The sequence below is a fragment of the Mus musculus genome, chromosome 13 (assembly GCF_000001635.26).
Source record: "Mus musculus strain C57BL/6J chromosome 13, GRCm38.p6 C57BL/6J".
Classification (NCBI taxonomy): domain Eukaryota; kingdom Metazoa; phylum Chordata; class Mammalia; order Rodentia; family Muridae; genus Mus; species Mus musculus.
The window spans coordinates 51638930-51653299 of record NC_000079.6 but is presented as its reverse complement, the minus strand read 5'-3'; the positions used below and the strand labels follow the sequence as shown (position 1 = coordinate 51653299).

General features: G+C 43.7%; 2 protein-coding genes, 1 long non-coding RNA gene and 1 other non-coding gene across 12 annotated transcripts in view; all 4 read right to left on the bottom strand.

Moving 5' to 3' along the window:
- The window catches only part of Secisbp2 (SECIS binding protein 2), a 32363-nt gene extending 30745 nt beyond the window's left edge, over window positions 1-1618 (bottom strand). For 4 of the 9 annotated variants that reach the window (XR_382237.4, XR_001780824.2, XR_003950488.1 and 1 more), the window contains exons 1-2: window positions 1480-1617; window positions 545-693 (exon numbers count right to left, since the gene is read on the bottom strand). Coding sequence is in view for 1 of the 9 variants with exons in the window: in NM_029279.2 (NP_083555.1) it covers window positions 545-693; window positions 1480-1515 (185 nt within the window). In the remaining 8 variants the exon portion in view is untranslated. Of the gene's footprint in view, window positions 1-544; window positions 694-1479 lie in introns of all 9 variants that reach the window. The other 5 variants (XR_382238.4, XR_003950489.1, XM_006516966.2 and 2 more) reach the window with 5 other exon arrangements.
- A 1019-nt stretch (window positions 1619-2637) lies between these two features.
- Window positions 2638-8068, bottom strand: Cks2 (CDC28 protein kinase regulatory subunit 2). Its single transcript, NM_025415.3, has 3 exons — window positions 7829-8068; window positions 3588-3715; window positions 2638-2963 (listed from the first exon to the last, which is right to left on the bottom strand). The coding sequence occupies exons 1-3, from the start codon at window positions 7885-7887 to the stop codon at window positions 2911-2913; spliced, it is 240 nt and encodes a 79-aa protein (NP_079691.1). The 5' UTR covers window positions 7888-8068; the 3' UTR covers window positions 2638-2910.
- Window positions 4966-5101, bottom strand: Gm22806. The gene has a single exon (XR_003950725.1). It is a non-coding gene; the product is annotated as a small nucleolar RNA SNORA2/SNORA34 family (small nucleolar RNA).
- Window positions 8069-9982: 1914 nt separating the features above from the next.
- Window positions 9983-14064, bottom strand: Gm52049. The gene is made up of 3 exons (XR_003950639.1): window positions 13893-14064; window positions 10706-10799; window positions 9983-10619 (listed from the first exon to the last, which is right to left on the bottom strand). It is a non-coding gene; the product is annotated as a predicted gene, 52049 (long non-coding RNA).
- Window positions 14065-14370: the final 306 nt, after the last annotated feature.

Sequence of the window (14370 nt, the reverse complement as noted above, 5' to 3'; positions counted from 1 at the left end):
TTATTCAGTAGACTGGGGATTGACCCTGAGGCCTTGTGTTTGACAGAAAGAGCTGCACCACGGAGCTCTGTCACTGGAGACAGGGTCTCGCTAAGTTGTCCAGCCTGGCATGTTATCTATCTGATCCTTCATCCATCTGTCCTTTTCCCATTTACCCTTCCTTCTTGCCGTTTCTTTTCCCAATACAAATGTGAATTTGTTTGGTTCTGTCTTGCTTTGGTAGCTCTGAAGATCAAGCCCAGGGCCTGACAAATGGCAAAGCAGCATCCTCAGTCCCTACACGCGTGAACCAGTATCAACTGTAAACAAATGACCCTGCAACTGTACTTTCTAAGTTCCGTAGTGTCGGTCCCTTCCTGGATGAAGTTTTTGCACAGAATTTAGTCAGGCTACAGAGCCCAATCTTTGCTGGTTGAAGAGCCTCCTTTCCTCACCTGCAAGCCGTCCTGTAAGATGTTATGTATGTTTCAGTGTGTGAGGCTCTAATCACTACCTCTGGGAGAGAAACCCTCTGCATGAGGCAAGGCATCGAGAAAATACATACTCAGCTGCTGGTGGTTCCTGTACAAATGGATAGTAGGTGGCCGCACAGCCTGGGAAGACACGTGTCTCTGAGGACTCTGACCACGCCACGTTGAGCCCAGCAAACTTAGGGACGAATGGTTTGACATCAGCTGACAACTTGATGCTATCCTGAGGATGAGAGGGTGGGGATGGGCTTTAACGCTCCTGAGATTCGCCAAATGCCATCAAATACAAACCACAAGAAAGGTGCGCCATTCTGATAGGCCCATTGGTGATTACAAAGGTGCAGTGCAAAGACAAAAATGTGTTTGGCAACAATATCTCCCTGATGTTTTTATTATTAAAAAAAAAAAAAAGGTTACTGGACCTTACATGTGAAAAAAGGACAATGAATTAAAGTCGAAGGAAACCCCAACCTTGTTATATAACAAGAACCACAACTCGGAATGCTTCTGAGGATTTAAACTTGAAGATAGTTATTTTTACCTCTTCCATCTTTATACATGAGATATATAAGAACCCTGTACCTAGTGTCGCTAAACTATACCCAAAGGACGCTCAAAGTTATTATGTAAAACACACCGCTGACATTTATTGCCATCTAACTTCTCAACAAAAATCACCACATATTTCATCTGTAGTTAGTAAACCACACGGAACCTCTGAGAGAAAAATCATCCCACAGCCATGAGCCCTTGGAACGCAGAGTATGGGTTATTCTGACAACTTTTATCACCGCGTTTGGCCAATTTAGAGTGGATTTCTGGGACGGCCGGCGCGCCATCTAGCGGTCATGGCAGGCGCGGACGCGGGTGCGAGGTGCCCGAGGCCGTAGGTAGCCTATGTGTTATCATTTCGCTGGCCGAACCGTGAGAGGGTGGTCAAGCCCCCCATCCCCGAACCTCAGGCCCGGCGGCCCCGCGCGTGTGCCTAGACCCGCAGCCCGCCCCTTACCTCGCCGTCCGGCTCCCGCGGCCGCTCCGACGCCATGGCGGCCACGGAAGAGCCCGCGCCGTGAAGCTAGCGGCGCGCCTAACCAACGACTCAGCGTTTCCGCCTTCCTGCGCGGCGGCGCCAGGACGTACGTCACCGAGGCGCGACGGAGGCCTTCCCTGCCGGAAGTGCTCGGCGTCCCGGGCCTCCGGAGCCGCACGTGGAAGACTGGGGCAGCGACAGCTCTAGGGGGTGGCTTGTGGTGGGCCAGGAAGGGCGCGGCTGAGCTCTTACGTGGGGCGGGCTTGGTGATGTGACACTAGGGGAGGCCAGGCTCTGGGCGCCCGCACTGATGCAGTGCAGGAGGGAGACTCCTAGTAAGAGTGAGGCCGGCAGACCTGCTCAGTGGTGAGCTTCCAGGAGCATCTGCTCCTGTGGAGTTTCTAGTAGGATGTCATGGCGGGTGCCTGCAGGCAGATGAAGAACCTTGGAACTAAGAGGAGTCAAATGTTTAGCTATGTGAGACTTCTGCTGGGGCCTGGACAACAGGAAGCTCTCGCAAAACACAACTCCAAAATGAAACCAAGAGCACAGAAACAGGTCGAAGGACAGAAAAAGGTCGCCTGCAATGTGGGGGCATTTGGCAAACAGGCCTTGGAGTCAGTCTGTAGGGTTAGAATTAAACACCAGCCCTTTTTTTCAAGCAAGACACCAGTGCCAGTTCATGGTCAGTAGCCCTGTTAGGTCTAGTGTATCCCACACATGGAAGGCTGTGGCTCTGTAGTGTTTACTGTGTTCAATGAGAAATCACCCCTGCTAATGTCTAACTACAGTCTTGTTTCTGGCCACTCATACTTTTTTTTATGGCTATCCACTGATGTGTGCTTAATTTCTTGGTTCACACAAGATGCACGAATGTGGCACCTGAACTTTTAAGATACTTTTCTCTGAAACCACTAGACTTTTTGTAGACTTGTGGACACTATCAAGCGGTGGGTTTTTCTGTTCACTTGCAGAATCCAAAGTTATTTAGGAAGTAAACTGGCAATAAAGCTGTAATATCCTCATTTGGAGCTTAATATTTCTTTTTCAAGTATGTTTATTTTCTTATATTTCTTTTTCAAGTATGTTTATTTTCCCCAGGGGTAAAAATAATCAAGTCAAATTAATTTCAACAATGGTGATATAAATGCAATATACAAACTTTATTTAACAAAACAGGTAAAATAAAACAGGCATTTATATTAAGAAAAAACTACAAGAAACTATCTTGAACAACTTAAAACAACCCTACTTGCAGTTGCATTTGACTGAGCTCTGTTGCTGTGAAGAATACAGCGCATGCACAGGTATGGATGAAAGGTTTGTACACTTTTCAAGTATTCACTGAATACTACCTTATATACACATATACATTAAATTTGAAAAAGATTAGATGATCCCAGCTGCACTTCATTTTTGTTGTTCTTTTGGAAGAGGTCGTCTAAAGAGAAGAATATGCGGTTCTGTGGAAAGAAAATATTAAGTTCCATGTCACTATTTGAAGTATTCAAAATGAATTGTCGGTGTAATAAATAGTAAATGCGGACAAACTCGTATAATAGCATTGTTCTACCATTTTATCCTTTGACCGACTCTGGAAAATAATTTCTACCTGCAAAATCATTTTCAGTGAAGAGAAATGTAATCTCTTTGAAAAAAGAACAGCTAATTCAAGTCAGCTGCTGGATCTCAGGCTAATTCACATCCAAATAAATAAATTGATGCCATACACACTTAGCTAAGAAAGGGTTGTTCTAGTCAAACCAGATCTCTGGGGGGTGAGGGGGGGGGGTGGGGGCTTAAAAGATTAAACTCAGAGAGTCCACCCAAAGCTTCCTCATTCAACGGGATGAAGGCCAGCATCTATAGCACTTCTGCTTTCCTATTGATAGGAAGGATTTCTGAGCTCCTAAAGATATGTGCCATAATTCCAAGGAAGACTCCAGTTTAACAATGCCACCTTTTAAGTATAAAAAGGTAGCAACAATTTCTATATATGTGCAGGATTTTGGCACCTGTTTTATACTAAGTGAGTCACTTTTGCAGGTAGAAGGAACAACATCACTTTCCTTTACAGCAAAGCTTACCTGGCTCATGAATCATGTAATGAACCCATCCTAGACTCTGTTGGACACCAAGTCTCCTCCACTCCTCTTCGGACATCAGATGAGTTTTGGGTACTTGTTTAGAGAGTTCTCTGGGTAACATGACATGCCTATTAAAATATTCAGCCAAAGATTAGTGCCATCTTTCCCACCAACATCACTTTATACAGGAACCTTACCTTTGAGATACTTGAAATTGTGAAGGGTTTTTATCCTCAAAACAAACTAAATTCTCTAAAGCAACTCTACACTACAATATTATCTGTATCGATCTATACTTATAGCATATACTTCTGGCTTTTGATGGTTTATGTTAAAGTATTAGGCCAATATAAGTTGCACAAAAATGAAAGGCATTTTATTCTGTAGGGGTAAATTTCTAGCAGAATACTTGTTATTGAGCTATCTTCTAGGAATAGGACCTTAAAATCTAAAAAGTCATGAAGCAACTCTTGGTCTATAGGATATAGGTAGAAAATATTCATGTACTGGAAAGTATACTCAAAGAGCAAGACCATACCCAAGTAAAAAAATATTCTCTCCTGTTAAATAGACTGGTGGTATTAGGATAGCTAGAACAGCAAGAGAAAGTCAGAGGCAGTCTAAAAGGGAGTTATATGTAACTTATATGTAAGAGTAAGGAGCCTAGTCCCAGAATTAGTTGTCACCTCAACCTGAGATTACTAAACTTTTAGTACTGGGGCTTGGAGGGGGGGGAACCAAACTAAGTTAATGTGTTCCCTGTTATTCAATACTAAATCTGTAGTACTTGTATATATTCCAGTTTGCTTCACGCTCCAAATTAAAAGCAAAAATATGCCTTTGGAACTTCATGTGACCGTTGGTTTCCCAGTAAAGTGCATTTCCAGAACGTTAGGAAGCACTTAAGTCTTTAGTATCAAGCCATTATCAACACAATTTTTCCTTTCTGTGGAAAACCCACACTAATCTTTTTTTCCCCCCAAAGACAGGGTTTCTCTGTATAGCCCTGGCTGTCCTGGAACTCACTTTGTAGACTAGGCTGGCCTCGAATTCAGAAATACGCCTGCCTCTGTGCTGGGATTAAAGGCGTGCGCCACCACACCGGGCTCCCCCCCACCCCCCAGTAATCTTTTTTTCCTACTAATGGATCTAACATATAATTTAATGAACAATTAAGCTAAACCAGTAATGTATAAGTATTATACAGAAATCTTAGAATCTCATGGAGACTTAGCCATATCTATCACTAATGACTCAGCTGTTTCTTTGAGACCCGCCCCCACTCCTTATCATGCTGCAGTGGAAACTGGCCTCAAACTATCTTTTTGCCTTAGGCTCCCAAGTGCTACAATTACAGAATTGGGTACAACATCCATCCAGGTGTTTCTTTCTAATGAATTGACCATTAGACTTACAAATTTCTGCAATGGCCAACAGACCATAGAAAGATATTTCTTTAGGCTCCTGCTTGAAACCAACAGCTTCAGTAAACTGCGGCCTTGATTCAGGGCCAAAACAAACAAACACAATTTTAACACATATATACACAAGCAAATTTGTACCCTAGCCTGCATAAAGCATTGTCACCACAAAGTATCTCTAAATTTCAGCCTCACTTTAATTACCCCTGGTTTTAACTTTACACAAAGTTAGCAATTAACATTTTTTGACCAGTATAAGTCAAGTCTGAGATGGAGGTGCAAATTCAGCTCTGGACTTTTGGAATTGGGATAGTGCAGTCCATAGTCCACTCTAAGCACCAAACTGCCCATAACAGGTTTTAAGCTGTGGATTTGAGCGCAGATAATCCTTAACCAGCTTTACCACAAGGCCGATGACTACGTGCCATCACTGCCATTTCCAGGCACATATTAAATAAATATTCTTACCCACACAAGTTACCACTCATTCTTGAAATACTGCTTAATGTTTTTGTTACTGTTACTGCTTTGCTGCTATATATCATAGTGGAGGAAGGAAGGATTGCCAAGTTTCAGGGCACCTATTTGAGTTCAGAGAGACTTCCAATAATCAAGACTGTACAAAATAACCCATGACCTTATCTTTCCACTGATATCAGTCTTTGTTGTTGTTTCTGGGGTTTTTTTCCCCGTTTTTTTTTTTTTTTTTTTTTGAGACAGGGTTTCTCTGTATAGTCCTGGCTGTCCTGGAACTCACTCTGGGATCAGGGTGGCCTTGAACTCAGAAATCTGCCTACCCCTGCCTCCCAAGTGCTGGGATTAAAGGCGTGCACCACCACTACCGCCCGGCCACTGATATGCCTTAAGTGACAGACATTATGCTTGTCAATTAGCTTTCACAAACAGTACTGTCTCTACAAGGCATTCAGATACAAGGAGCCTCAAGTATCTCCTACCTGATAAGTCATGTCAAGAGGCTGCACTTCATATGGGGTCATTTATAATGTACATGATTTTATTTGTATATTACTACTGATCATGTACCAGGAAAACTATTCTCAGAACCCAGTTTTTGTTGGAATACAAAAAGTGCAATATATGACTCAAGTGCAAAGAAATCCTCCATTTTATTTCTGTAAGGACAGGCTGGGCCTGATGACACACAGGTCCCTCCCCGGACTAGTAAGGCAGATGCAGCTAGAGCTGTCTACATGGAGTTCCAGGACACCCTGGGTTATGGAGACTCCCTCAAAAATGCCCAAAAGGACTCCCATGATATTTGAGGAGCAGTCTACTCTGTTCCTAGTAATCACCCCTTCACAAAATCACTAAGTTTTGAACTTTATCCAACACACATAGTTCTACTATAAACAAAACACCCTAGACTCACACCTCTGTGTCATATCACCAGTACACAGTCCCTGTCAAGAGCACCTCTCTAATTCTTTTGTAAAGGTTGGTCAGTTAAGCTCAAGCTAGTGTGGCAACACACCCACCATCTCAGCAACTGCTAAGGCAGAACAGCAAGCTTAAACACTTCATGTTTCAAAATAAAACACTTTTTTTGACCTCTGGATTCCAGTGGGTAATAAACTAGCTCCTACTTTATATTGGAGTAAAATACTTAAGACAGACCAGCAGTTGCTCCCCAAAACACGCACAACTTATATACTCCAAGTTTAGAAACTAAAACTATCTCACTTTGACAACTAAAGAAATGTATATAAACCCATATGCTAAACATTTCCATCCAAATAATTATTTGCCTAATTTAGAAAGACAGTACAATTACTTTCGGTCATTTTTGGATATTTCCAAACCAAGTTCTGAGTTACTATAACGACCAAATATTAAGCCAATTATCACATGGTTACCATTGTGAAGTTTGTAATTACTATGTAAAGACTGTTATGTATTTAAATTTTTTAGTAAGGGGGAAAAAAAAAACCCATGAGACTTCCCTACTTAAGAACATTCAAGTTTATAGCATTAGTGCATCGTCAAACAGCCTGGAAAAAGTTTTCTGGCTGTGAAGACTTCTACACTAGCGGACTGAGAGAATGGGGGGTGGGGCGGTGAAGCCACTCTTTTAAAAAGTGTCTCATCCCTCAAACAGCATTCTGGACACTAACCTAAAAGGGCAGCAAACAGAAAACAAGGTCACTATTTGCCCAAGGGAGGAACAGGTTTTACCCACCTGGAGTCCTTGACTGTGTCCCAGAATGCAACGCTCTAATCCCAACCCAGAAGAACCCAGCGACGGAAAGGCCTTTGAAACCACACCCCAAGTCATAAGGGATACAATAAAGTTAACTACAATCCTCCCTTACTTTCCACAATCCCATTTGCTAATTATATTAACGTAGGTACTACCTTCCTGCGCATCTCAGGATTTAAAACTCAAAACTTCCTCAAAAGCCCCAAACGTGGCCAATATGGACTAGCAGTTGAAGGTAACGTAGCCACCACCACCCCAATCCTTCCGAAGGCAATCTCGAGTTTTCAATTTGATCTTGAAGCCCTTTAACAACGCCCCGTGTTACAGCGTCTGGAGCCGTTACCCATCAGACACTCGATAATGCCCGTCGGGTGCGTTTCCGGGGACTTCCCCTCCCGGCCAGTCCGGGCCAGTGCGGTTTGCGGTCGTGAACTCCCAGACTAGGCGCTGCCCACCCATCTAACGACTCCCCATCTCCTGCGATCCCCGCAACACTACACAAAGCAAGGCTGCCCGGACGGACGGAGGCCTCTAAGGGGGTCCGAGTCCCGACCACCAGGTCTGACCTCCCAGCGCGGCCCTCCTCCGCAGGCGCTCCTCACCGGTACTCGTAGTGCTCATCGAAGTACTTGTCTGAGTAGTAGATCTGCTTGTGGGCCATCCTGCCGGCGCGCAGAGGAGTAAGCGGGATCAGGAAACCGGGCGCAAGGGGCTCTACGTCCGCCTAGGGCCGACGCAACGACTCGAATGAGGCCAACGACCGCAGGCCCAACGCTCTGGATTTGAATCCGACAGCCCTCCGCCGATTGGGCGAAGCCACCAACCAATCACGCTCCGCGCAGACCTCGAGGACAGGTAACCAATCAGAAGCCTGTTGCAAGATTGCGAGGGCGGGAGTAAGGATTGGCTAACGATTCAGCGAGGAGCGCCCGGCGACCCCAAGAGATATTGAGAAGGGCGGAGCCGAGTCGTTAAGTGCCTCGCAGCGCGTGCGCAGTGGTTTAGAACGTGCCTGGGGGCAGAACCGTTGGGTGGTGGGCGGACACGAGATGAGGTATCCGGGGCTCTGGGGGCCGGAGCGGCACGAGACGCCTGGGGGGCGGTCTCTGTGGTCAGGGAAGTCCAGCTGCGGAGCGTTCCAGAGGGTAAGGTGCCCTCCGCTGCCCCTGATGGCAACGCTAATTACGCTTGGCTGCGAGCTAGTCCCATCTTAAAAAGATGTGCTCATGTAAAAGGAAGTTGAAAGGGTGTTAAGTCGTGGTTTCGTGCAGCAAGTTACATATAACAACCATTTTCTACAATGAGCAGGTGTCATTTTTCTTTTAATATTTTTGCGATTTGTTGCAGTGGATGAATTGCTCTGGTGTGGCTGTTAGGATAACAAAGTAACCCACGGCAGCTGGGCGTACTGGCCCACACCTTTAATCCCTGTACTCCAATGCCAGGTCAACACCCCTCCCTCCTCCTTTTTTTTTTTTAGTTTGGTTTGGTTTTTGTTTTTTCGGAGACTGGCTTTTCCTGTGTAGCTCTGGCTGTCCTGGAACTCACTCTGTAAACCAGGCTGGCCTCGAACTCAGAAATCCATTTGCCTCTGCCTCCCAAATGCTGGGATTAAAGGCGTGCGCCACCACCGCCCGGCTGTTTTTTGTTTTGTTTTGTTTTGTTTTGTTTTTGAGACAGAGTTTCTCTGTGTAGCCCTGGCTATCCTGGAACTCGCTCTGTACACCAAGCTGGCCTCAAACTCAGCGATCCTCCTGCCCCTGCCTCCCCAGTGCTGGGATTAAAAGTGGATGCCCCATCACCGTCCAGCTTCAGCCTAATATCTTTAACAGATGGTAGGATAGCAAAGTGTGATCCTGTCTAAAATAATAAAAACGGAAGTCAGCATGTAACTACAATTTTATTTTTTTATAGAGTTGGGTAATCAGGTGCCTGCAATCTTTTAACGACAGGTTTCCCGACTTCACTTGGCCCTCAGTTAAAGAGAACACAAGATCGTCTGACTTCTTGCACAACTTTAAAGTTATTTTTAGCACTAAAATAATAAAGGTGCTAATTGCCTACCGATATTATCACGTGAGACAACAGGTGGGATTAAAATTTCAACATGTAAATAGGAGGATGTAAGCATACACTCTATAACACAAATAATATGGAGGTATGAGTTCTGTTCTGAAAGATCTTTAATTACTATCTAAGCAGTGGTTCTCAACCTTCCTGATGCTGCAGCCCTTTGATGCAAGTGGTGATCCTTAACTTTATAATATTTTGTTGCTACTTCATAACTATAATTTTGCCACTGTTATGAATTGTAAATCTCTGATACTCAGCTCCCATGGGAGTCTAGTAGATTGAGAACAGCTGATCTAGAGAAAGTGCCCTGCTTTCCAAGTCTCCACTGATAGGGAATCCTTTAGATCTCCTGCTCACCAGAACGGACATTGGCTTACACATTGTTTCCCTGCACTATTTATTCTCCATGCAGTGAATGTAGAGAGCATACTTACTTTGTTTATTATCCATGTCTAGAGCACAGTAGAGTCCCTGTGCATGGTGGATACTCAATAATGAGGTTCTTAAAAAATATACCAGCCAGCCGTGGTGGCGCGAGTCTTTAATCCCAGCACTTGGGAGGCAGAGGCTTGAGTTTGAGACCAGCCTGGTCTACAGAGTGAGTTCCAGGACAGCCAGGGCTACACAGAGAAACCCTGTCTCAAAAAACCAAAAAAAAAAAAAAAAAAAAAAAAAGAAGAAGAAGAAGAAGTAGTCGTCGTCTCTATTCCTAGATAAATAATCTGGGAAAGGAAAAGGAAATCTTTATAGCAGATGTATTTTGAAAGACAGTTGCCAGGCATGTTGGCTCACTCTCTTATCCCATAGGTCAGGAGGCTAAGACAAAAGGATTGCTAAGAGTTCAAGGTCTCTCTGGGTTACATAGTACCAGTCAGCTAAAGTTAACAAAGTGAGATTGTGTTCTCAAGAAACAAATGAGAGGCTGGGCAGTGGTGGCCCACGCCTTTAATCCCAGCACTTGGGATTAAAGTAAGTAAGTAAGTAAGTACTATAAAGCAAAAAGTATTCTAATAGATGCAGAAAAATAATAAAATTCACATACATATAATTCAAACTCAATAAGTCTACCTACCAGGCACTGATTAATACTACTCAGAAATTATAAGAAGGGGAAAGTTTAACTGGGAAGAGTATCCATAGAGACCGATGTTAACATAATTCTTATCAAGAAACATTAGAAGTAGTCCCTTAAGGTTTCTCTGTTAGCTTTGTCAACAGCAGGAAGTTCAACTTGCCAGTGTAGACAGTGTATCCTCAGTCCCTCTCAGGAACCTCATCCTGTGTACCTGCGTCCTTGATGTCCGCCACAGTAACAGATCCCTGAAAGGGAAGTTACACATTTACAAACTAGGCAGCAAAAACACACCCTTGAAGAGTTAGTTACATGCAAGTGTTACTGCCCTTACCCAATAGAATAGTCTAAGTGACATCTGAGACTAGTCCCTAGGAGGCGTAACAGCTTCGACTTTCTCCGGGAAAGCTTGCTTTCATCTGGAAGACCTATAGGGAAGAGTCGTCTTTTGATTAGTGCCAGCTGCCTTGAATTCAGTACAAACAGAGAGAAATGAAGCAATGGCCCAATCCTGTGAGTTCAAATATCCAACACTCATGTAAAGAGCCGGTGCGGCCATGCATGGCTGTAACCCCTGCGTTATAAAGGGGGGGTGGGGTGGGGGAGTGGAGGCAGGGCGATTGCTGAGGCTTGTTTGCCTCCAGTCTAGTCCTAGGTTCATAGATCCTGTCTCAAAGGGAATAAGGCCAAGAATAGTAGAGCAAGACATTCAGCTTTCTCCTTCAGCTTCCGTATGAACACCACTAACACACATTCACACCACACACACACATACACTTTTAGGCTAGAAAGATGGCTCAGTAGGTTAAGGTGTTTGCCACTACTCTGGTAACCCGAGTCCAGCCCAGAGGACACAAACGGTGAAAGGAGATAAATGCCCCTACAAAGCTGTCTCCTGTCTTTCCCTCATGCCAGAACACAAGCACCTCGCCCGATAGATAAATGTAAATAAATAAAAGGAATTAAAGCTCTTTCTCTGTGCACGGTTGACAGTTCTTTTACCTTCTGTTTACTAGTGTGTGTTAGATTGGCTCATTGTCACTAAGTTCACTGTTGCCTTTCAGTGTATGGAATATTAATTGTACAAAATGAAGGGCTACATCGTATTTTCTTAACCGTGTATCAAACTTGTTACTTGCTTATAGTCACTAAAAATACTAAAAACTAAAAACAGAACTGTCCTAGGATCTTGAGATACTTGACAAGATGCAATTTAAAAACGAACATTGGATTTTACTTAGAAAAATTCATGCCATCTAACATCACACTGACTCCCTTGCTTTTTTGTGCGTTCCTCTTCTCTGGTCTATTGTCCTCATAAAATGAATTGAGGTGGTTTTCCTCTTTTTCCTCTTTTTTTTTTTTTTTTTTTTTTTTTTTTTTTTTTTTTTTTAGTATTCAGACCAACTTGCTTAAAGATATAATTTATTTTGGTGTTATATCAATATATAACTCAAAAGCAGTTGTTTGTTTGTTTGGGTTTGCTGAGACTGGGTCTATGTAGCTGTGGCGTTTGGAAGCTCTCTCTGTAGATTAGACCCACCTGTCTCTGCCTCCCCAGAGCTGTGATTAAAGGTCTGTGTCACCACTCCTGGCTTAGCTCAACTATTTAAATGATCTTTTCTAATCCCTCTAAAAGTTCCAGAGTTTGGGACGTGCTACGATCTCATCACACCTCTGGATCTACCTGGTTATCTGTCCAGAGTCTTCTTCTAAGTGAAGCATATAGATGGGAAAGGGAGCTAAAATTATTATTATTATTATTATTATTATTATTATTTTCTTTGAGACAGGATTTCTCTGTATAACCCTGGCTGTCCTGGAACTCACTCTGTAGACCAGGCTGGCCTCGAACTCAGATCCGCCTGCCTCTGCCTCCCAAGTGCTGGGATTAAAGCCGTGCGCCACCACTGCCCGGCTAAAATTATTTTTTATTGCCACCTTAACCAACTAACTCCCAGTACTCTTTCCTGCCGAGCCATCTTCCCGGCCTAGGGAGGAGCTTGGTAGAAAACAGATTTATAGTAAACACTGTCAGAACACCAGGGAAAGCTTTACAGAAGCTCCAAATGACCCATGGCCAACACAGAAAGCCTTCCATATGTCCACTTTAAAAACTGGAATAGTATTAAGATGCCTGTTGTTGCCATGTGCAAAAATGATCTCATCTTGTGTGCTGTGATGTGAAAAAGATTTCGACACTGCTGTAGTTTATAACCCAACAGTGAGATCTTTGTGGAGAAACACAGGAGTCAACTTGCCTCGGTTAGAAACCATGGGCATCAACATGGAAGAACATTGGGTATGCCTGTGAGGGGTTTTCCCAGAGGGTTAACTGGGCAAGGCCTGCTATGAATGTGGGCAAACCAAAACTACCTTGAGTCTCATTTCATTTCTATGAGAAAATGTCAAAATAACAAATGCTAGCCAAATGGGGGCACAGTTTGCCAGGGTAATGTACACAGATGCTAGCAATATAGTGTAGCCTCTATGAAAATCAATATGGTAGTTCCTAAAAACTTAAAAATAGAGCTGTCCTATGATCCAGTTGAATACTACTGGCTATACACCTGAAGGACTAATTTGGCATATGACAGAGACATCGGCACATTCCTGTGACACCATTCACAACAACCAAGATATGGAATCAGACTACGTGTCTGTCATATACCTGTGTGTGTGTGTGATAAATTTTATTTATAAGTAATGAAATTATGTCATTTAGAACCAGATGGGACTAGAGACCAGTATATTAAATGAAATGAGGCAAAGCCTTCTAAGATACATGTCCATGAATTCTCTTAGGTGGACCCTAGATGTCTCTAAAAGGTATATACACACATGTGTGATATGAAGGTAGATAGAAGGAGGAGGAAGAGGAGGAGGAGAACTTAGGGGTACAAAATAGTAATGAGGAACTAAGGAGCAAAGTGCACTCCACACACTGACAATGCCAAAATGAAACCCATTATTTTGCATGCTGGAGAGATGGCTCAGTGGTTAAGAGCACTCACATTCTCCCAAAGGTCCTGAGTTCAAATCCCAGCAACCACATGGTTGCTCACAACCATCTGTAGTGAGATCTGATGCCCTTTTTTGGGGTGTCTGAAGATAGCTACAGTGTATTTACATATAATAAATATTTTTTTGAAAAGGTACTTCCCAAAGGGTTATAGAGGTACACCCCTGTAATCCCAGCACCCCAGAAGCTGAAGAAAGAAGAAGTAGATAGGTAATGATTAGCTATGAAAGGGACTAAAGCTGTCCCAGGATAATTTAGCCCTGGATTGGCAACATTACAACTCTGCACAGTGACCAGTTCTAACCAGTCATCAGTTATCTGAGTAAGACTTGTAGACTCTTTAACATTGGTGCCATTTTTTTCGGTCTGAAAGTTTGGATGAATGTGTGTGGTGGGAGTGGGGAGGGACTGGAGATTGCCCTCAGGGCCTGGTACAAGCCAGGCAAGCACATGTGTTCCCCGTCCTGAATCTGGTAGGTGTCCAGGGGAGTACACTCACCCCCACTCATGGTTTCATAGGCTTTTTCTAGAACTCATCTCATCGACACAAGCAGCTGTCTCTAAAAGTTTGTCTTCATAACTGCCACTTTGTTCTGGATCCAGAAGCAAATGATAGAACTCATAGTGTATCATCACTATTTCTGGTCATCTTGGAGATCAGATGCCAGGAGCTGTGTATGCAAAGCAGAAAATATCCATCAAATTATGACTGGAGGGTACTACACCACCAGAGGGCAGCCTCGATAAGAGGAAGAAGTAAGTAATGTTGCTATCTGCCTGCTTGCCCTCATTCTCACCGCCTGGTTCTTCTACCCTGCTGCCGGGGCCTCCTCTGCTGGTGAAGAATGAAAAATTACTGGCCTCTTGTGAGAACATGAACTTTCACCTCGGAGCCCACCCCCTCCCATCTGGAAAACATACTTGAGAAAAACATTTTCTGGAACAACCACAGAATGTTTCAACAGGCCAGATGTATT

Bases quoted from the DNA above. Each gene is read 5' to 3' on its own strand.
- Cks2 (NM_025415.3), bottom strand. From the start codon at position 7,887: ATGGCCCACAAGCAGATCTACTACTCAGACAAGTACTTCGATGAGCAC. The intron at 3,716-7,828 runs GTGAGGAGCGCC...ATATTTTAATAG, and splicing joins GATGAGCACTACGAGTACCG to GCATGTCATGTTACCCAGAG. The intron at 2,964-3,587 runs GTAAGCTTTGCT...TTCTTTCCACAG, and splicing joins TTACATGATTCATGAGCCAG to AACCGCATATTCTTCTCTTT.